The sequence below is a fragment of the Diachasmimorpha longicaudata genome, chromosome 16 (genome assembly GCF_034640455.1).
Source record: "Diachasmimorpha longicaudata isolate KC_UGA_2023 chromosome 16, iyDiaLong2, whole genome shotgun sequence".
Classification (NCBI taxonomy): domain Eukaryota; kingdom Metazoa; phylum Arthropoda; class Insecta; order Hymenoptera; family Braconidae; genus Diachasmimorpha; species Diachasmimorpha longicaudata.
Window position 1 is genome coordinate 4598431 of NC_087240.1, and position 23553 is coordinate 4621983.

General features: G+C 39.3%; 1 protein-coding gene and 1 long non-coding RNA gene across 5 annotated transcripts in view; one reads left to right on the top strand and one right to left on the bottom strand.

Moving 5' to 3' along the window:
* Positions 1-23553, top strand: part of LOC135170165 (uncharacterized) — a 71795-nt gene that overhangs the window by 34697 nt on the left and 13545 nt on the right. The gene's annotated exons all lie outside the window — the stretch shown is intronic.
* LOC135170120 (hemicentin-1-like) overlaps positions 1-23553 on the bottom strand; it is a 152717-nt gene that overhangs the window by 34009 nt on the left and 95155 nt on the right. For all 4 annotated transcript variants that reach the window (XM_064135648.1, XM_064135647.1, XM_064135650.1 and 1 more), the window contains 3 exons: positions 14170-14280; positions 4781-5008; positions 327-475 (listed from right to left, as the gene is read on the bottom strand). In XM_064135648.1, the coding sequence (XP_063991718.1) occupies positions 327-475; positions 4781-5008; positions 14170-14280 (488 nt within the window). The remainder of the gene's footprint in view (positions 1-326; positions 476-4780; positions 5009-14169; positions 14281-23553) is intronic.

The window sequence follows — 23553 nt, forward strand, 5'->3', positions numbered from 1 at the left end:
CTGTCAGGGGTGTTACTTTCAACTAAAATTTTGTTTTCTCTTCTGAAAAATATCGCCACATCAATCTCGACACAGAAACCATCCCTTTCCCTTAATCTGATCGTTAAAAAAATATTTAAAACGATTTTCAACTGTTGAAACACTTTTTCTTCCGCTCGTCTTTGGTCCGCCCGGACTTTGACTTGAATCACTTTGCAATAAAACTTGTGATTAATTTTTTTTACTTCACGTCAATAATTGACCCCATTCCAGTCGCTTCGATAATTAATACCATCGATCGTCGCCTAATTATTTATGCGTTCAACTGCCACTGGTACATTACTTACATTTTTGATTCCCTTCAGCGGTTTCGAGCCCTTCCACCACGTCAATTCCGCCGGTGGTTTGGACCCCGTACTCCGGCACCTGATGGTGTACTTTTTGGCTGCGGATACGATCTTCTCCTTCCCCAATATTTGAACAGTCAAGGGCCTCACTGAAATAATGAAAAAAATCCATCAAATCAATTATTTATAAATTTACATCTCCTCGATGTTATTGTTCTCCATATCTGGGTTACGAATGCACAATTTGTTGTTTCCGTTCTGACACATATTGCGATTACTTCGCGACTTTGTTCTTCCATACTGGACACATTGTTGTTTTGCGCTGCATTCTCATGTTTCCGACAAATTTCACCGTAGACAATAGCCGTAACGACGAGCTGCTTCCTGTGTATCCTCGACACGCGGACAAACAGGGAAACATATTTTCGTTGAAAAAAAAAAAAGTTTTCTCGTTACTACCACTCTCACTCCGCACTCTCTACCCAATGCTATTAGCACATATACGCAAAACGATTGTTTGGAAATTTGTGTTTTTATTCCGTTTTCGATATTGAAACGAAACATTCATGAAAGAATTGATAGAATCTATAGGTGTGGAGAGAATTCAGAGAGAAAAATTGAAATGGTGATTGAAATGATGGAGAAGCGATGTTGTATGGATTGTGTACATTTTGCTGTTGAAGGTAGAACAAGTTTAATGAAATTGAAAGGTAAAAAATGAATGAACGAGAAATTAATATTTCTAGGAATCTCTGCAGAGGTAAATTTTAATTGAGTTCATGATATTTGAATTTTGAGTTTTAATTATCTGTGGTAATAGAACTGGGGTTTGTGATATATCGATTTTTTATAGCAATTCTACATTTAAATTGCGGGGCCACTGGTGCCACACTGGCTCGACAATGGCACATTCTCAGGAAATTATTTCTACTGAAATTTCAGTTCAATGATTCTATTAAAATTGGTGGAAATCACATAAACTCAGGACTGCAAATTCTTGCATATCTAATTAATAGCAAATTTAACGTAATTCAGTCCTGAATATTCATATTTCCATGAATAACTCAGATAAATTGCAAATTTTCTGGTAAAAATCATGTTACGCTCCTAGAAAAGTCTATTACGAGTCATTTTTTCATCGTTTTACTTTGCGATATATTTTTCATTGCCACACCAACAATTTCACTCCAGGTAAAAATGAAAAAAACGATGTGGCTTAGACCTCAGGCGTCAGTGAATGATTCTGAAATTTTATGATACAGTCACATCCCATGAACCATCAATTTTCAACTAAATCGAATTCATCTTCGATCGTCATCTCATCATAAAATAAAACCGCGACATTCGATCTCCTATTCCCATCGCTGCCAACACATTTTAATTCATTCGCAATTTGACCCACACCACCAAATAAAAAATTGAAATATTATTGCAACCAATATCTAAATAAATTTTACGATACTCACTGCAGCCGGTGGGATCGACTACGAAACTATCTTAACCGATATTGATCCATTTTATGCGATGGGAATCGTAAAACCAAAGTCAGAATCATTCGTAAGCGGTTCTCCACACACCTCTCCCTGAAATGCCAGCAACAAGCCCAAGGGTCAGTTAAACATTAGTATTGTTCATTGGCCGAGATTGTAGCGATAGTACTACTGAGGATTCCCCTCCAATTGTCACTGGCTTACAGCGCTACCTCTCATGGGTATCCCCTGGCAGTTTAGGTGGGAAGTCTCATATTATTGCTATAATTTGGCAACGACTCGCTCCACTGGCATTACCATATCCCCTCTCTCTCCCTCCCTCCCCCTGCCCTCCCCCGAATCTACCAACCCCGGTCAGAAGCTCTCCAATCCCATCCAATTTCAAAATCACTGCCACCGAGTGGCATTACCTTCATGAACTTTGCTACCTTCACCAAACCCATTATGTACTACCTAAATTCTCTCTCCACTGTGTACATGTGCAAATACAACACTGACTTTCACCCGAGAAATTAATCATTGTTAAAAGCTACCACTGTACTTATTTCTCATACAGAAACAAACTTTTGAATGTTTTCGTTGAGTCGTTATGCAGCAATTATAACGTATGTTTTATTCAACAGTTTGGGTTGTTTATGGTTGAACGATACAGAATGTAGTTAGAGTTTTAATTTTTGGGAAATTGAATTTAACGAAGTAAACTACGGGTAATTATGGATTAATGTGGTGTAAGTAGGAAATTTAGAATGAGGGGCTGACTATACTGAGGGAATTCCACTTAATTTTTTTACTGATTCGTAATTATTGGGTTATGCGAATATTAAATTGGGGTGGGGCAGGGTTACTTTGATTGATCTTGGGGAGAATCATTGATTAGTTTTGTAGATGACCAGATTATGTTTTAAATTTTTTTTTAAAGAACCAGATTTTTTAGGGAACCGAAATGTTGGAATTAAATTTGATTACGAATTAATGCGACGTAACTGGGGCTGACTATAATGAGGGAATTCCACTGAAATTATTTATCTGTACCCAGAATCTCTTAATTAATTCCAATTTCCTTGATTCCCCACGAAAATCTGAATTTTCAATGGCAAATGTCCGTCAATTTCCACCGAAAATTTCAACAAAATTTTTTAACAGCTCCACCAAGTACCGAGACGTTGTCCCAATTATCCCCCTTTTTCCCCTTATTTATCCTCAAGCTGACAAAAAACTGTATCAGTTTATTAAGTACAAAAAAAGCTCGTAATTCTCTCCCAACATTCCACCTCCAATGCATCCTGTGCAATATTGATTCATATTCTCCCGTTATCCCATTCATATTCATCCTATAATAAATATATCCCAGTGGAGAAATCCGCGTGTAACAGACTCCGGCCATAACAAGGCTGCAAATCAAAGTGAATATCACCAGAGATTTGACGTGAAACAACTCGAATCACAATACCGTACCAGGCTGTGGGTGGGTGTATCGAGTCACCGTGTTGGTTCACACCGTAAAATTAAATTTAATATCGAACGAGGTGTAGTACCAGGTCGACTCACCTCGCTTCTACTCCTCCTACATTTTCTGTTTAAACGCCAGGGCTTTTCACCTTGCAGACATTTCATTCGCATGCGCACGAGGAGAAGTGGCGGTTGTGGGATGCAACGGTGAAGGGGCGGCGGGAGGGGAGGGGGGAGGAGGTGGATAGAGATGAAGGGGGAAGGGTAAAGTGTCGACTTTTGCCCCTACTGCACTAGAGGTGTATGGCTCTCGCCATTTTCTGTTATTAATGTTACGTATCGCGCCAGGGGCTTTGATTGGTTTTTGACGCTCCCCATCAATCCTTGGCGATACGTATGCCCGCTTCGGGGGAAATTTTCCATTTGCCGTGTAATCCGTGAAAAATGTTCCAATATCACGGCAAACCAATTAAACGTTTCAGTTGTTTCGAATATTATTTTTGAAAATTTATCGGATCTTCTTGTCTTGAAGTGTTGGGAAGGAAAATATGGATTTTTCGAATGTCCTTCAGAAATCGTTGGAGGGTGATTTTTTGGGAGATCAAAAATTGTGGTAAAACACGTCTTCCACTGTCTTCCAAAGGGTCGTACACCCTACGAGGAGATCGTTAAAGTCAGACTGGTTAGAGGGAAAGACTTGAAGTCGAGGTGAAATTGAAAAGAATTAATTAAATAGTTGGAGGAGAACAAGGTGAATTAATTTGCCAATAGTGACAGTGTAAATAATTGCAATGTAGAGATTTCAGGAGATAACATAAATACTATGAACTCTGCATATCGATTGTATTTATGGATTTCGGGTATTTGTTGAGCGAGTGATGAATTTGGTATTGATCTTGTGTAACCCCTCGGACAGCCAGAGATATTTTGTGAATTACCTTCAACATATAATTTGACTGGAGGGAAGTTTAAATATTTATTTCAATTTAGGTTGAATTGACTCAGTGGTACGCTCGCTGGGAAGAGCTGTTCGCACAGAGGGGAAATTCACCGAAATTGGGGAATTCAGATGTGTATATCAAAATGGAAATTGGTTTTTCGAAATTGTGAGGCCATTCTGGGTGGTGAAGTTCGCCAACTTATTCAAACGGTAATCGACTTTTGAAGTTTACAGGAAAAACTCTCATTGACCAGGTGAATGCTCTGAGTTTTCACCAAATTGCAGGTAATTCCCAACTGCTGGGTGACATTCTTCGGTTGAAGTGAAGTTTAAATAGTAAAGGATTTATTGGTATTTCCTTTTCGATTAAAATTCCAAGGGAGGACGACTTCCAGTTGTCCTGTGATATTATGAATTAATTATTTAAAATGTCCCAACTAAATTTTCCAAAACGTTAACTATCAATCAGACCATCGACTCGATAAATAATCACGAAACATCCACATCCACCACACCCTCAACTCTCCAAAAATAAAAATCAAAAAAAAAAATTATGTTTAGGAAAAATTACTCACTGTTAAGCTCAATAACAACAGTAGTGAATGGTGGTTCAGCAAGATTAGTGTTATTCGCTTTACACGTCAATTTGGCATGATGTTGGCTCCTGGCTAGATCGCTGAGTGTGACACGGTTCACAGTGACCGTGTTAATCTCACCAGTTGGTCCCTGGACCTCACGTTCTTCGTACGTTGCGTCGATCATTCTGCCCTCCAGAAACCACATCACCTGAGGTTTTGGCTCTCCTGTCATTAACAAAATATCACCTATAATGCATTACGTGTTAATCAATAACAGCAACAACTTAATCAAATCATCAATGAAGGAAGTGTTTCTGTTCATCAGTCTAATTAGGATTGGTAAATGCCCATCCACTCGTCTGTTACCTCATAGAATCACCTGACCTAATTATCTGTACGGGCTGCGTCATCATCTTCCTTTGATGCCAATGCATCAAACGAGATCGTACGCCATTTCCAATTCAACGGATGAATCAATCTGTTGATTGAATTCAATCGCAAAACTATTTATCGTTTCCCGGATTTAGAAAATTTATTTATTATTTTATTTAATAAGTACGGGATCGCGCCCTAATTTTCGCTGTTCAACGTCAATTTATCGACAAAAAGGATCACTAACAGGAGACTTTCTTTCGTTTAGACGTGTTAAAGTCATGAAGGCTTTCTTATTCGTCGCGATTCGTGTTTTCATGTGTTACAAGGATCAGGCGTAACGTGTAAACGTAAAATGCGTCGTAAAAACGTTGCATGAGGCACGAAAACGTTGTGTTGAGCCCTATAATTGATTTCAACAAAAAGTTACGCTCTGAATCGTAATTTTATGGGCAGTTCAACAATAAAGTTTAAATGACGAGAGAGAAGTCGATTTAAATGGGAAAAATCCGGGTTTTCCAATTTTCCAGGGAATTCAACGCAAATCAGAATTTTTAGTAGCCCGAAAGGTACATTCACGCACAGTATCTGAATGTTAAATATAAAAATGCAAATTCCCTGCTGCTTCAGGATTCAACAATCAAGAGCTAATTTTTTAATGAAAAATTACTGTACCCGTACGGTAAAGTTTCCATCTACAATATTTCGGTCACGATGAGTCATCAGATATTTTTCCAGAGCCGCTGGGTAATTTTTATCTCAAATTTCTCCCGGTGCAGTACTCAGAAATTCATTGTACTATGAGTAACGCAAATGTATATTACAATTCGTGCAGAAGCAGCTGCACTTCGGGTGGAAAACAATGAAAATGAACCTCGATATTATTAAATATTCATTCCCCCGAAATTATGCCACAATGTTCCATATTCGGGCACGTGAGTGTTCACATAAAAAAACAAATGTCACGCCAGTGAAACAAAATCGAAAATTAAAGAAAAAATGACCCGTAAAATTCCCATATCTCGTTTCTGTTTCAAAATTATTGTTTTAAAAGGGAATTGAATTCACGACTCCACTCACCCATTGATTTCTCGATATTAAATTACAGTTAATTATTTTTTATTTTTTCCAACAACTCCGCTCTCACGTTTTATCAACGGAATCATACGATTCGATGTGGTCTCCATTAATTAAACGGCGTGCATTGACGATTGCCTGGTAGTACATCAATTATACCGCGACCGGAGTAAATGGGAGAAACAAAATTTCATAATACCCGAAAGGGCTTGGAGTTAATTCAACATACGAAGTTAATGCCCAGGATCAATTCAGCTCTCCCTGTTTTATTATTTAACACACCTACCATCCACTTGTTCCAATTAATCTATTACACGATTCCGTAGTTGCTACGATTTTCGATTAATCAAGTATTTAAAAATTAAGTATTCAACAGTTCCTGGCGATTGAAAATTAATAATCGGATTCCCCTATTTATATTTGTAATAACCGTGAGGCATAATTAATTTTGCATTATTCATACCCCTCGCTCTGGACTCCAAACGGAATCATCACTTTCCATTAATTACCTCTTTTTAATCAAATAACCACGAAGATAGAAATTCCAGATTTGGTTCGAAATCCTCTTTCACCCAACGCAATTTCCTCAATAAAATTTCAAAATTGAAAAATCACTTTTTAATTAACAAACCATAATCACCCCGAGGTATTATGCTATATAATATTCCATTTCACCCTGTAATTCCCTATTCCACAATAATATCCCACAATATTCCCCCTAAAAGCTATGTTAAAGTAACCCCACAATATGCGTTATCGCACATTACAACCCGACCCCTGCGTTGCACGCGTGTCATCGTTATCAGTGGGTAAACTAAAACAGTTATAAAGCACGTGTGTTCCACCCACGAAATAGTATCACGTACCGAATGAGATAGAGAGAGAGAGAGGGAGTGAGGGAATACAACGAGAGACACAAGTAGTTTAGATAGAAATAGAGGTGTACAACTGGAAATTCTCGAGTTCACCTGGGTAGAGGAATTTTGCGTGACTTTATGCTACAATAAAATAAATTAAAGCATACCATGAGCCACGTTCCTCAACTCCTCCCCCTCTGCTTCATCCCACCACCACCACCACCCCTCCCCCCTTCTCCAACCCCTCGCCGACTAGAGCAGACACTAAAGAAGTTTGGAAAAAAGTTTTTCCCCCAGTTTCTACCCTGAATTGTGCATGATATGGGGGAGGGAATGGTACAGTGAGAATAACAAATCCCATGGGAGCGAGACTGGACTGAATATCACGTTAGTTGATGCAAGTGGTATATGTACTCTTCATTTTATTCCACGGTTTCGTCGCTCTGCTTCGTTATTTTGAATACTGTGTGCTGGGAGAGTTTGTATTGTTCATGCTGTCGGTCTGACAGTCTCAGATATCCAAAGTTTTTTGGGAATTTTTGAGGCTCGAGCCTGACGAATAGTTTGAAATTGTTTTTCAGGGGTCAGTGATTTTACAAGAGGGGGTTGTAGACACTGTGGCTTGTTTTGTTGAACAATATTTGGTGCTGTGGGTGTAGATATTTCTGGGGTGCGTTGAAAAATGTAAACGTGAGGAGCAGGTGACAATTCGTCTTTTAGGTTTGAATTGCGTTTTAGGGTTCATGTTGAAGGGGTAATTTTCGTGGAATGAGACGTCACTTGGGGTTGGAGGGGGTTGGTTGAATATTTCATTTGATTTCCTCGAAATTTTTGGGGTTTTTCATTTTTTAATGCAGGATGGGGGTGAAATTTTATGGAACTTTGTGGGGGTTCAACAAAGGGCAGGGGGGTGTTGACAAATTATCAGCCCTGAGCTTATCCTGCCACTCGTTGATACAACTTTCGGAGAAGCTTTGAGCTTCCGGGATCTTTAATAGTTGAGAATTGTTTTTACGTTCTAGTGATTAATCTCAGAGGTAATTGGCCGTGGAAATTATCCTGAGGGATTTATTAAGGTCCTTTGTCGTAGATTTTGTGAGACGGCAAACTCAAGTTGAGAAATTCATCAAGAGAAACGAGCAATTGGATTTTTTTTTGCAATGCAAAACAAAATTGAGTTGGAATTTAGTGAATTCGAGTCTGTAATGAATGGGCTGAGGGAAAAAATCGGAGGGCATTTATCACTGGAAATTAAGTCATATATTCTGCAGCTCAATTAATAATTTTTTTTTTCATGTCATCTCAGTTTATTTAATCTCATCGACGTTGTCAGAGTCACGACAACACCACGATTAATAACTTAAGATTTTCACCGTTCAGCTGTCATTTATCTCCCCTACAAAATCCGTGACTCACTACCAATCACAAAAATCAATGGAATAATCCTTGAGATTGCCTCCAGATACAAATAACGAAAAATCAATGGCAGCTGTTGCGTTATAAATGATGTCACGATGGCGACAGAGGGCGTTTACTACTGAAAAATCACACGAATCAAATTAACCCCGAATGCACGTTCTCCATCGTTAGTTTTTCCTTTGTGACAAGTACTCGAAAGGGCTAAAAAAATTATATCAAAAATACACATAAAAAATATTATCACACGAGTGGGCTCTGGCTTTGTGATACAACCACAGTAATTGTTACTTCCTTCCGTGAACGGAAGTCCACGGCTCGCTGATTTCACTCACCAAAAAGCTCGTCTGACCAGTCGACGTGATTTCTACTCACTAAGATGATGGGGCTCTTCTGCACTCCCTCACGTGTTACATCAACTCGGAAAAACCCCATCACCGAGTCGATTAAATCCAACTGTCAATAATCTGAATCGAACACTGAGAAAAATCCCAATCAATAAAATTAATCTAATTAACATCACTCAGTATCATTAATCGTCGAGCCACTTCCGACACACTTCAATTTTCCTGGAGCCCCATAATTGTCCCCTACATTTTTCTCAGGTCATGTCCCGCCTCTTCTACCAGCTACTGCCCCCTTCCAAAGTATTTGTCATACTCCCACATACGATAAAAAAATAAGCGAGGATTTTTCTTTAATTTCAACCTGGTAAATACTAAAATGTCACAATTACTCAAATGTTCATGAACTGGGTTACGCTTCGTGTCTCTCATCATAAATTTCAAAATATTCACGAATCCTCCATAAAATAAAGAGAAATAAATAACCTTCTTTGATACGAATTTCACCCCTCTCCTCTCCCCCTTCCCACCCTTTCATTAATTCCATTGAAACTTTTCCTCTGCCCAGAGAAATCCCAAAATAAAACCTCTTAACGTCTCTTCATGATGGAAAACTATTGACATTTGAAAATAGCTGTTCTCGAATTGAACGTAAACAAATGAAACTTTAGATTCGCCACTGTGAATGCAAAATATTTCAAACCACTACGCGGACAGTGGAGGGGTTGGGGGTGGGGGGGAGTGCCCGTGGGAGATGAAGAGGCAAAATACTACAGAAACCCCCCCCTCCTCCTCCTTTCGGCGAGATCACGTGACGATGCAGAAGCAGAAGACGATGGCAAAAGACCGGAAATATAAATATGTCAAAAGTTCTGGGTTCTGGTCGTCTCTCGGTTTTGCCTCTGGTTTTTGTTATTATTTTTTTTTATTTCACCACTGCCTGTAGTCTCTTTCTGTATTCCAACCTGTCCTCTGTTGCTCCTCATCACCGAGCGGTATTACGCGGTCTACACAACTACAGAGTCAGTAGTTGTACGCTCCGAAGTTATTTGTCTCTCGTTATTGCCCGCCAACTTCAACGACGACAGGATTTGGCAAAGAATGGTCCGTAGAATTTGAATAAAATGGAGCAAATAAGTGGATTTGGAAGCTGAAGTAGTAGAGGATGTGGGGGAGGGAAGTTTAAGGGAGCTGATCGTGAAAGATTTCAATCCCTTTCTCACGTCAGAGGGCACCACGAGTGCGCCGTTACATTGACTGAGCTTGACTACTTAACGAAAAATTTTCGCTACAGATTTTCTTTCATTCGGTGTAAAATATTCGCTGTAATTTACGTTTAATCTCATATTCATGTTACGTGTAGTGGGACGGGTGGGAAGGGGGGAAGCAAATGAATTTTAATTTTAATGAGATACATTTCACGAGGGCAATTCAAGTAAAGAGAATGAAAGTAGTGGATGTGAGTTAAAAATTACGTATACAATAATTTATGTAGTAATTGCACGATTAAAAATAATTGAATGAATTTTCCACTCGGTAGCTGAATTTTAATTTACGTATTATTATAATTACGATGTCACCTCATTAATAGTTTAATTAATACAGCTATGCAATTCTATTTTACGATGTCTTTCAGAGAAAATTAAAATTACCGGGAGATTTCTTTCGTCGGGGTTGAATATTGCAAATTTAATTTTCACATAATGTTGGCTTTTTAAAATTCAATTAATTTACCGATTTCTATCGTGAATTATTAAGTGATAAACATTACGAATGCATCAATGAAAATTCGTGATAACCTTCAACAGTATTTTTCCCTGTGTGACCTATAAAAAAAATTGTGAACAGTTAATTGTTGAGGACATAATTTTAATTTATTTCACAATTTTTTCATGGGCCGACTGAAAAATTATGGAAAACTCTCGAATGCTTTGAAATATTGTTGTACCACTTAGGGGCATATCAATCATGGATGACGCGCGTAAGCTCTAGCATTAATCGTCAAGTTTGCTGAAAAGCCCAGAGCAACAGAATCCTCTCGGATAATTATGAATAAACGATGTGAAGAGGATTTTGTTAAATTAGAAAGCTTCCCAGTCGTTCAACAAATTTTCAACCGATAAAATGAAGGCTGTAAAGTTCAGTCCAACTATTCAGCTAGAAATTCAAACGATTCAAGTGAAAATCACCGATTTAGGTCAGCCCACATCTGAATATTCATATCCACCTGAAAATTCACGTCAGCTGTGACATTTTCATCTCGGTTTTACATGTCACCCTCATCTGTTTAAACTATTACCAATCATTGCAAGATTTATTAAAAAATTTATGAAAACCCTTCACTTCACCGACTCCTGTGGAATGACAAGGAAAAAAATCCCTTAAAAACCGTTTTACTTCGCCCTCTCATCCCCTCACCAACCCCTACACCTTCCCCCCTCCCTCTCACCCGACTCCATTATACATTCCCATCCCTGGACTTATCTCTCTCAACTCAAAGTTACAAAATAAGAGGTTAAAGGTTAGTAGCGAAGGGGGAGAAAAAATGAAGCAAAAAAAAAAAAAGATAAAACAAAAAATTCTTTGTGAATGCACTCGGGGTTTTTCCAAATGAAAAATCCCATTTTCCTTTAACCGCGGGCACTCTCTGGCGGTTGGCCAATTCCATTTAGAGCCTTGAGGCGTGTTATATATACACACTCGAGGTGAAGGAGGCAAAAGCCGTCCGAGAGGATGCCACACACCGCGGCCAAAGGGAGAAGGGTTTAGCTGGAAAACTCTTAGAGCAATCCTTTCCCCCTCTACATTGGCCTCTACCCTCGTGATACATCTAGCCCCCTCCCCCTTCTCCCCGCCCCAATGTTTCTCATTGGGGCCTCATCGAGTGCGAAACCTTGCGCGTCCACCCCTCGCAGTTGAATTTCCGCCTGGACTTATGCCAATTTGATTCGGATGGGGACTCCTTCAGTGACTTTTTGCGTTTCAACTTCGCACAGTTGGCGGCCCAGTATATCCTTCAGTTGTACCCCAGGGGTGAGAGAGCTTTGAGTGGACACTCTATAAATGGAGAGCACTGTAGGGAATTTATCCGGGTGCTAAATACGTTATCAAATGCTGAGATCAGCTCGCTCATAAACCTGCAGCTCATAAATTCAACGCTTGAGAGCTCAGGGAGAGTAGATTTTCAATATTATGATTAAATTCGTCGTTAGAAAAAAATTAATTTGCTCAGATAATTTTTTCTCAGGAAATTTTTGAGTGGGATTAATGTGAAAAAATTGATAGGCTAGTCATTAATTAATTTTAAGTGATTATGTAGTTATTATGACATTCCCCAAGAAATCACAAAATGCCACTCATGAGATATCGATAATGTCGAGGAGAGGACTGACTAGGGGAATGATTCTAGGGAAAAATGATAGGACTAAATTTTTTCTGAGTGTTTTAACTCTTCGGTAGCTCTGAGTATATCAATATGATGCAGTTTCAACCTCTGTGAATATACAACATTGAGGAGATGAGGTAAATAGACCCAACTGTGTGTATATTCGTTGAAGAGATGCCTCTCGAATCGTTTTCTCGAGTGCTTACCCATTCGATTAGATGTACTTATACGCCTATGCACTCGGGAATACTCGTGATTTTTTTTTCTCATGGGGAAGGGGTAAAAAAGGAGAATTATACGGCAGTGGCAATTCGCCGGAGTGTTTGGTATCAACTTGAACACAGTTGTTCATTTTAAATTGGTGGAACAACGAGTGAAATGGATGCTTGACCTGGAAATGAGAGAAAAATAGTGCAATATTATGAAAGTGATTCTGTTGGGGGAAATAGGGGCAAATTGGTAATTATTAGAAAAGGCTTTTTTGAAATAGGCAGTTGAACAAGTCTCCACCATTTTTTTTTTTTGGTTAAAATTGTGTTTTTTTTCATCTGCGATTTCTTTCCCAAAATGATTCATATTTGTCGAAGCACAAACAGCGATAATACGTCACTGTTCTCTATCTCTTTGTTGCAGTTTCACTGTAAGTGATAATTTCGCGGAAATAAGGGGAATGAATGAGGCAATAGACGCCCCCCCACCGAGTAATGGTATTAACCCTCTGGAATAAAGTAATCTCTCCCTGGGTTCTTCTCCTATCAGAAGAGCCACATCATATTTTTCATTACCAAACATTATCTGTGTAATACCTTGACACACGAGAGGGCTTTGTCCCCACCAGAAAATTTCAACCTGGATGCGTTAATACCGGGCAATAAATATGCTGCTTTAATCTGCCAACAATTTTCTCCCATACACCGACCACCTTCCCTAGATGGAGATAATTGAGGATAAACGAGGGTACGATATACGGTAAATTTAATGATCAATGAATTGGAGAATTATTATTGAGCGGTTATCAAAAATACGTTCGCCATATGCACGACCATAATTACCACCGAAAAACTCGGAAGAGTAATAAATTTATTAAAATAACGTGCGACCTAGATAATTCCGAAGATGAAAAACCCTTCAAATAATTCTGACGCTTCTATTCAAAAGGAAAAATATCCAAAGCATATCGATATCTTTCAATGGTTTTTTTACCCAATGAAAACCCCCGACAACAATTTTCCCTAAAAAAATATTCGCCAAAGAAATTTTTGTGTTCCCAAAAATCAACCCCCAGTGATTTTTCCGGAAAAAATATTCAATGAAGTAAATATTTGGACATCACATCGATTTATCCTCCTTGAATGCACCATCTATGATGCCTTTGACATCCGCAATTTCCCAACATCATAAAAAATTAACAGATTTTCATCCAAATAAATTATTATTCATAATGAATATTATCCATAATTAATCACACCCCCCCATATTCACCATTCCCTTCAATCCCCACTAAATAATTGTTCCATCAAATTCCCCAGTTATCAATACCTCATTACTACACATTAATTAATTAATAATTAATTCCTGGAACCCCAATTGTCCGACACCACATGGAAATCACCACTGAACTCCGCAATTATGTCCTTCGCAGGGTGAACTCCCCCGGATTTTTCCCAAAAATATTCTCACCCCCATAAGTCAATGATTACCCCGAAATAATCGAGTTATGTTTCACAAATGTAATTTGAATAATCGTAACCCACTATGAATAAACTCATGACCTGTTATACGAGGGTATACGCTATGAACCAATCAACTGATCCTGGAAAACTAATTCCGTCAAGAGATCTCTCTTCTATCCACTTCGTAATGGGATTCTGACGTCGTACGAAACTATGCAATTATCCATAACGCATTCTATTCACATCACACCCTCTCGTTTACCTCCGTGTACCTCACAGACTAGTGTGAGGTTAGCACCCTCAGCGTACGCCTCCAGCAACTTGCTCATGTCACGCCTCTTCGTATCGTAGATTATTGGTTTCGATGGTGGATCTGGAACAGAATAAAATGCAACGAATTATACACTTTGAATGCACAATTTTCAATTTAGTGAATATTGTTCGTGATGCGTACTGAGTGCGTTGGAATATATTTTCAGATGAATGAATTTCAATTTGCATTTGAATTCATACGCCCCATTGACCAACCGATGAAGAATTGTGGCTTTTTTTGTTGTTATTATTTCCATTTCCCTCGAAATTCAGCGGGAGAATCAGCTCTCGATAATAATGAAGCAGGAAATTGCCCCAAAATCCCGAATATTTTATCATATCGTTTTTAATATTATTATTATAAATATTCAGGGTCAAATCAGGGAGAGATGAATTCCTCGAAGTGAGTGACGACTCCCTGAACTCAAAAACGGATTTTTCATAGCTTTTTTTTTTTTATACCCTTCACTGCACCACCTCGACCAACCCCACACGATGTCCATCGTTAACCAGACCTCACCCCACCCCTGGGGTAATTTTCATTGACGGAAAAATGACATTTCCATTTCTTTTCCTGCATCAACCAGCCAAAAAGGTCGAAATGCCAGGGCTCACGGTGACGAGAGAAAACAACTCGATAAGGGTTGACAGAGTGAAGGGGAAAATATTTTTCATATGACGTATAACCCATGCAACGATATTTGTACATGTGTCTATCCACATACATCGACGGGAAAATGGTGTCCCTGGAGCAAGACTGGTAACAATAAACTGTTCACTCACACAGTCTGCCTTCCCCCACGTCCACATATGAACAGAACAACACCTGTGCTATCGTTGTACCAGTGAATATCCTTAGGTGCCACATAAATGTGACTCGACGGAGGTGGGAGACGCCGGTTACGTGTGCCTCTTGGATAACAGAATGTCGGGGATGAGGAGGAAGAGAAATCCATAAGTTCTTTCAGCCTCACGCCTCAGTCGAGGAACGTTTTTTACGAGAAAAAAAAATTGTGAAATATGCGTACGCAAAACAGGAAAATTTTAATATCTGTCACATGTTTTTCCACAAATCCACTCGCCCAGAGCCTCGTGCCACGTGGTAACTTCAACATCTCACGAGCCCAATTCACCCGGGTCACGATAAGAGAGAAACACGCGATGAAAATTCATCAGAAAAACCGGCAGTTGTTTATGTGATTATTTATTAAATTATGAGAGAACGAATTTCCTAAAAAAATTGTTTATGTATTTACACTATGTTTCTCTGTAGAAAAATTATTATGAACCGAAAGTCATCGAAACTGATTCAAAGTTCAGAAGAGTCACCTTGACTTTGACCTTCAATTCAATATTTTTTGTTCAATCATTTTGTAAATATTTGACACCATAATTTCCATTAATTACTATCGAAATTTATTCTCGATGTACGATCGTTAGGATGCGATTGATCATCATGGATCATGGACAGATCTCGATATGATGGGCAGAAGATTTATCTAGAAAATGACACGCGCTCCTGGCGCAGGTCTCCACCGGTTCGATTTGAATTTCCGATGACCTTATGCGAGTGGTTCAATGCAAAAACCAGCAGAAGTTCGGGCCTCTTCGAGAGACGGTATGTGACCGTTACTTTTTACGTTAGAGGTCTTTTTCTGGCAATTTCACTGGTCGTAAGCTTCCGAATGAATCTGCGGCAATTTCCGGTTCCTGCGAGAGGCAACAACCGCTATCACATTCCAGGGCGTGTTTACAGGGAAATGTCGGGGTCTTTGTTGAAAAGACGAGGTATAATTCGTTACAAATGACTTAGGGGCATCCTAGGGTGCACTACCCGATCGATAAATGAGTGGGGGAGGGCAGGAAAAAATGGACCACTCAATAGTGTGTCTTTCTCCCACAAAAAAGTATTTTTTTCATGGATATGCCTATGAGCTGCTCCCCCCGACCAACGAGGATAATAATTATTTAATATATAATATATGATAAGTATTGTATACTATATTAACAATTTGCTGCGATAAATAAACTGCCCTTCCAGCCGAGGGAACACATTCACTCATTTGCGATAAAAATATTCGTAAAAGAGAAAAAAAATCGAGGGGAAATTTCGAATTTTCATTTTGATTAAAATTAAATTTTCTGAGTCTACTCTCTTGATGATCTCAGTAATGAAAACTCGGAGGGTTCAGAAATAATTCGTCTTTTCTGTTGGGATGAAGGAAGGGAAGGAGTCGCATGAAAAATCTACCGTATGTGGGAAAAAGCCCGAGAGACTCAAAGGTATAAAATATACAATGGGGCGGTTTTTTTTTTTTTCGTCGAGGTATATCTACACGTGACTTTGTTTGATTCCCAGTGTACCACCGTGACCTCATCCTCTATTTATATTGTTCCTCCTCTTGCGGATGGGTTTGTTCACTGGAGGTTCAGAATTTTCGTCACTTCCGGGAGATGAAATGAAACTTATTGGGTTTAATATTTTATCCTCGATCAGAAAAGAGATTACTTGAGAGAATTGTTTTGATGGGAAGTGAAATTACAAGGACTCCTCCCTTCTTTGTCACGCGTTTTCAAAAATTCATCCCCCGGCGACTGCATTATAAATAAAAAATTCCAAAGCCTTTCTATAATTTTTATTTTGTCAATTAATTCGATCGAAAAGTGATTGGAGGATAAATAATGAATAGAAAATAATTTGAGCTTTCAATTTTTAATTTTTTATCGCACCTCCAGGGGTTGCTCGTAATTTTCGTCAATTACGGGGGACAGAATCAGGGGAAAATGATGAGAAAAATCGTATTTTTACGGCCGCACTTCCGTCACCCCTTAACCCACTGAAGGGGCTCATTCTACGTCACATTCCACTGTGCTATAGTTTGCGTGCGCAACTAGGTCTTTCTTACAACGTACTAATACATTGAAAGGCTTTTCATTCTCCTCGTACCGAGACTTTTGAAGACTTTTCCGGTTAAAGGGGAGGACAACTTTCTTTGCCAAATAATTTTTTAAAATATTTAAAATTATCGAATGTCCTGTATCATCTCACCAATGATAATTCAATAAGATTATATAAATCTCAAATATCGTTGATCCCCTGATAAAACCCAACTATCGTGGTCAGACACTACAAATCATTCGCTCCGACTCGCTCGGATACTTTTACTTCACGTGGAAAACGTGACTGGGGGTGAGCGTCGAGGCATTTTCCAACTGCGTATACTTCTCCTCTTATTTTCCACCATCGCCTTCCAACACTATCAGTACACGTATTGTTTCCGTACGTCAAGGTGGAATTTCAATATTCTCACTGGGTTTTACCTCTCGGAAGCTTTCACAATATCCAACGAAATGACTTTGCAACCGCGCCCCACGTTCCCAGAGAGGGGACCAGGGTCCGTCTATCTACTGAATTATCTCCTGCCTCGATAACTGTCGGGAGCCTTTTCCCCTCAGATCATTCGTCCTGGAGCTGGAAACCGCCGGTAGCCCCGAGGACATCGGCATTTTTGCTTTTTAATGGTGTCTTTTTAGTCTCCATGGGGAAAAAACAAGGGAGGAATTCCTTTTATATTGCACACTGTGTAGCTATTTTTATCTAAATATTCTATGGAAATTTCCACGACGATCTTTCGATTTTCTATTAAAAAATCTAGTAAGTACTGGAAAAACATAAAGGTGTTAATTTTATTAATTAAAATATAGGGTATGACACAGGCACAAACAATCAACAGTGTTTATCTATTAAAAATAAATAAATTATTTATCAAGTAGATTTTCCCAAAGTAATTAAATTTTACAGAAAATTTATAATTTGTTGTGTTGTCATAAACAAAAATGGCGTCGCTGCGGTAATTCGTCTTTTATCAGACTTCAGTTCCTCCAGTTTAGAATGAAATTGCCCCATCGAAAATTATTACTTTTTTCTAAAATTTGGGGTCAAATGAGGAAGCGATCACTCATGATGTGCCTTCAGAGGATAAGATAATTTTTATAAAAAAATTCCCTCCGCGTAGTTATCCGTTGTAACAATGAAAATGCTCGACAAATGATGAGTGCGGCATTATAATACACCATCATAAAACACAAAAATTACGGATGGAAAAAAATAATACTGGAGGCTCATCGTAAATGTTGGTATTAAGGTCACCCTGTGCACCAGCACTTTGGTACGCTTCAGCCGCCATTGTAGCAGATTATGCTGGCAAGCCTTCCATGAAAATGCAAGAGCTATATCTGGGAATAATGCATTGGGAATTTTCAACATTAATAGTAATATTTCAAATCCATGTAATGCTCTTTGATGAAATTTTAATCGGTCCAAATCATTAATAAGGGATGGACAATAATCCCGGAATTAAGGGGCTTAGCTGTAGTCACCGACTGATCTCGTGTGTAGAACTTATGAGCATTTACGACTGAGTTTTTACCAGGAAATTAAAAAAACATTTCCTGTTGATGTCTCTTGTATTTTCTTTTTCATTATTCCACCGTAAAATCAGTAAAAAAAATCTAAAATTGACAACAATTTTTTCCAGCATTTGGGGACTTAAGAAATAGTCTGCGAGTGATTTTCAAATTTTTTGACGATCTCATTTCGAAAATATGATCATTTTTTCATTCCCTCATATTTTTTTAAATTTCCAAGTCTCTCCATCGAATACAAATTTAATTCCCACCGAATTCTCCCTCTTTTTCACTAATAAACCTTATAACCGGTTTCCAATGTTTAATACAAAAATCAAAATACAATAGGGTATTTCCATTATTAAAAAATAATATCATTCCCAAACCCTCCACCTCCATTCGAACTTCCCAAACACCTCCCGATCACTCTCCCCAATTTTTTTCCCCCCTCCTCCCCTCCTTCACCAACAAAATCAATAAAACAATCACTCGCTGGACGAATTTCACGACACCATCGTATCCCGCCGATGTTTATCGTCAAATATCCCATTGTTTGACGCTCATAACCATAATAATTACCCGCGTAGAGTCATAATGCAGCCGATAGAAAATACACAGGTTATCGGTGGAGTGTGAGTGTAATCGATGGACAGTAATCGAGGTTCATCGGCGAACGAAAAGCACTCTAAACCGTGTCTCCCAGTGACAACGTGTAAACCGATGGTGCTTGCAATGGGAACTGTACTATCCAGGGATATAAGGCTTGCCGAACCGAGGAAAATATATTGCTAATAGGACTGCAACACGGCCCGTTAGCTGAGAGTAATGCCTTACCACATCGACACACATTGAGTGCCCCAACCCCCATCCACCCCTAGGCCACCCCCGCCCCTGATACTACTCGTTTAACTGAGTTTGCCAGTGTACAAACTTGCATGAATGTGAAACCGATCACCCCCACTCTTCCTAAATACTCCAACTTTAATTTATCAACTTTTTCGAGGGAGATTAACTTCGGTTCTATTGTTCGCACCAGAGTTTATGCTTTTTATTGGATTTCGAGTGAGTCGGGAACATAAACAACGGCGAATAACGAATGTTAGGGTGTTATTGTATTTATTTGATGGTTGTCGGTTGGATGGATACGTTTGGAAGCAAAAGCATCAATTAAATAGAATTCAGAATTAATTAGCAGCATTGATTGAGGGGAAATTATCGAGGGCCAGTGCCTCGAGTTGGGCGTGAGTCTCGATTCATTATTTTTTCAATTTTTTATTGTTTATTATAGAGATAGAATTGCGTGATTCCTGTTAATTTATAATTTAATGTGAATATTCTAGTCTCCAAATTATAATTGTTTATGGAAATTATTTTTGTGCGGATTTATTTGCTCGATTTGGTCAATGAATTAATATTCAAACTGCATTTTCGAGGATTCTCTGGACCAGAGAAGACCAAAACTTTATGAGCATTCACAGCACAACTTCTGGTGGCATTTAAATTAACGATCTCCGTACAGTATGTACCAATGTATGACGCCAAATGCCGAGTTGAGAAGGTATTGGACGACGACTGTCTCCTGAATTCAATTCAAGGCACGTCTGCGAAGACTTCCGGCACCAAGAATCCCCACACCATTCCTCCACCAAAAACGTCTCAGTCTGGCGAGTGATCCTTACTTTCTTCCACCGCCTCAATTGTCGATATTATGACATCGTTCCAGTACTTCAGGATGACAGCGTCAAACAAAATTTTACGAATACTCTGATCCATCGTCAGATAAAAAACAAGAAAAATGCCCCAATGAAATTTTATGAATCGATGGTACTTCAAGGTCACAAATTCATAAAAAAAAGGGATGAACTGATGGGAATATTCTGAAACCCATTGATTCATCTTTGTCTTGAGGCTCACAACAATTTTAGAATCGCCCCCTCACCGGAGAATATTTTTCCTTCTTGAACCGATTTTTCCCGCCAAATCCCGTAATACCAAAGCCTAATGATTTAGGGGTGAGTGGCAAAGCCCCTGGAATAAATGGATCCGAAATAGCTTTCCATCGTGAGGACAATGTCACGATACAACGTATGATGGATTCCACAATCCGATACACATACTCAATAACACCGGATGACGCTCACCGTGAATAGACAAAATGGCGGATGGTGTGAGACACCATGAGGTACATTATATAAAGACCCGGGTCTGCCTTCTCTTTGGTGCGAAGAGATAGCGTGGACGTCGGCGAACCATTTGTCATCCGATCTTCCACGAGGATGATCTTCTACGAACGGCTGGGGCCATCGACTGGAAGCGATCGGCTCCAGGAAAGCTCTAGGTGCTTCTCGACGTTAGCCAACTGGAGAGTTAGCCTCTCGCACTTGGGGGGGAGGAAGGGGTTGTATAGAAAGGGAGTTTTGTTGAATTGTGAGAGGGTAGCGGGTACCTGGGGTGGGATGTAGTTGTTGAGAGAAATCAGGGTGGAGAGAGTTCATGGTTCGTGGTGGAGATGGGGCAGGATATGGTGAATGAAGAGTGGATAATACCAAACCATCTGAATGCAGTGGTGTGTGTGTGTGTGAGGGGGTGGGTGTGGTACTGCGCCCGGTGCGTCCGGTCTTTCGGTGAATTATTACTCTAGTTTTGAATTCGGGTTGTTAATTGTTGAATCATTCCGGTAATTTGTCTCATTATATTTTAAACAAGTCCAGCGGTTCTTCGGTAGGAAACCAAAATCTGTATGACGAACCTGTCATTTCCGGTTTTTTAATTAAGCTCTGGTGCGGAGACTCATGCAGAGAGGAAAATTGAGTGAAATTAGTGGGTGTGGAGGGAGGGGGGAGGTGAGTAAATTGGAAAAATATTGAAAAATGAGGGTGACATGATTTTCTTGGGTAAAAATTCGCAGGGAGTGAAATAATTTTTTTAAAAAAGGATTCAACATTTTTATGATACCGTGAACTTGCAATAATGAGATTTTTACATTCATTTGATGTCTCCGAGTCTCATGATCCTTCTGCCCTCTCAATGAATTCAGAACGTCAGTGAATTGGAAGAAAAAGATGAGTCACCAAAAACGTTTTACGATTCCATGATGTCTTGATGGGGTGAATGCCATCATAAATGTCTAGTGACCGAAAAGTGTTCCAAATTGAAATAAAATTCCCTAAAATTGATGACCTTCACTCCGAGACAGATTTTAACTCGGAAAAGTCTGTCAGTCAATGTTAACATAATTCAACCATTATTTTGAGGCACTGTAAAATACCTTCTGATGTGCAAAAAACCAGAGAATATTTCCATCAAAATATTTCATTCCATTCAATCTCCTGTTCGCCCAATTTCCCCCTAGAAATTGCTCAGTCTATCGATATTACAATGTTCTTCCATTTCACATGAAATTCTTCATCACAAAGTGAAGGGGAATATTTTGCAGCAAAGTGAAACTCGAGTCGGAAAATAAATGGTGAATTTCAGTCTATATCTAAAAATGGTTTTTGAAATATTCCTTACCCCTGGTACCTGGAAATTGTTAACCCCAGAGGTATAGTTTCATAAGAAAGACAGGATTATGGTGAGCAGTGTTAAAAGGGTGGAGAAATGAGAGAGGCATTCTGAGTTCTCTTTGATCCCGTTTTCGTGGTATGAAACAGGAGGGTTTTATGGACATTGCACTATGGGAATATTGGAAACTCTCATGAATGGTCGATAAGTGAGTACGTGACCCCTCTGTGCTTCTCCAGCAGTATCCAATATAATACTGGACTCTATTTGTATCACGTATTCGAATTGATCTAAAGAGCCGGGAATTATTTGTTAAAATTGAAAACAATCTTCCCGATGAAAAAGAGGCCATTCAACCCCTTGAAACATCCACTTTATATTATCTACATCCAGTTTAAATCCCCGTAAACAATATTTCCTCTCTCACAGACACACAATTTATTTTCCCTTCCCCCAAAATTCGTTCCAGCTCCCTCTCACCTGGCCATCGCCCACGATACACTATTTACAAAAAATCGAATGTATCCCAATCGATATTCGCTCGAGAATGAAAAACACATCCGATCCGACAATCCATCCACCCCCAACCCTCACGAATTTCCTGGACGAAATGGCAAACAAAATGTGATTCCCCAGAAATTAAATTTTCTCAATAACCTCCTCCCTCTCCCCTAAACACCCTCACCCCTCAGTTATTGTTCAATCACAAATTGATCCACCCTTTAGCAGTTGCTCTCCAGCAGTAATACCCCCGGGGAGAAGTGGTATATCTACTTTTTATTTAAGGTGTACAGTTGTTCAAGATTTTCCCCCAAATCCCCCAGCGAATAAGCTGTCCATTCGACTGATGTCATCTCCCCCTCACCCTCCCAACCACCCAAGCCGCTCTCGAGCGTCTCTACAACCCACAGAGGCTTAAGGACCACTGGTGGTGGAGGGATGATGTTTCTTAAAGTAAAAGAAAAGATAAATAAAAAGGGGAAAGTGTGAGTACAGTCAAAAAATAGCAATGCAACCGAATTTTGCTCTTCTCCAATGATAGTATCTTTTAAAGCCTGACGCTATCTACTCACACCGAGGGGGTGGGGGGGTGTCTTTCAGAATTTTTACGGAGTTTTCGTAAAATTCTCAACGTGTTTCGTTTCGCGAAGAAAACTCAACGAATCGAGTTTTCACTCTGCACATATACACAGGGAGTGAGAGGAAGGTTACTTTACCACCCACCGTCAAATGCAGCTCAGCTTTCACACACTCTGGTTCTCTCACTCACTCGGGGGGGTTGAAGCTCACTTTCTCGTCTTTGTACATATACCGGGGGTGTCATGAAATCTCGGAGTGCACTCCTCGAATCTGATGCTCTCCAATGCATTTGCGTCCATTTATATATCGAAAAAAAAATCCAATTTTCGTGTTATAGTTCCTA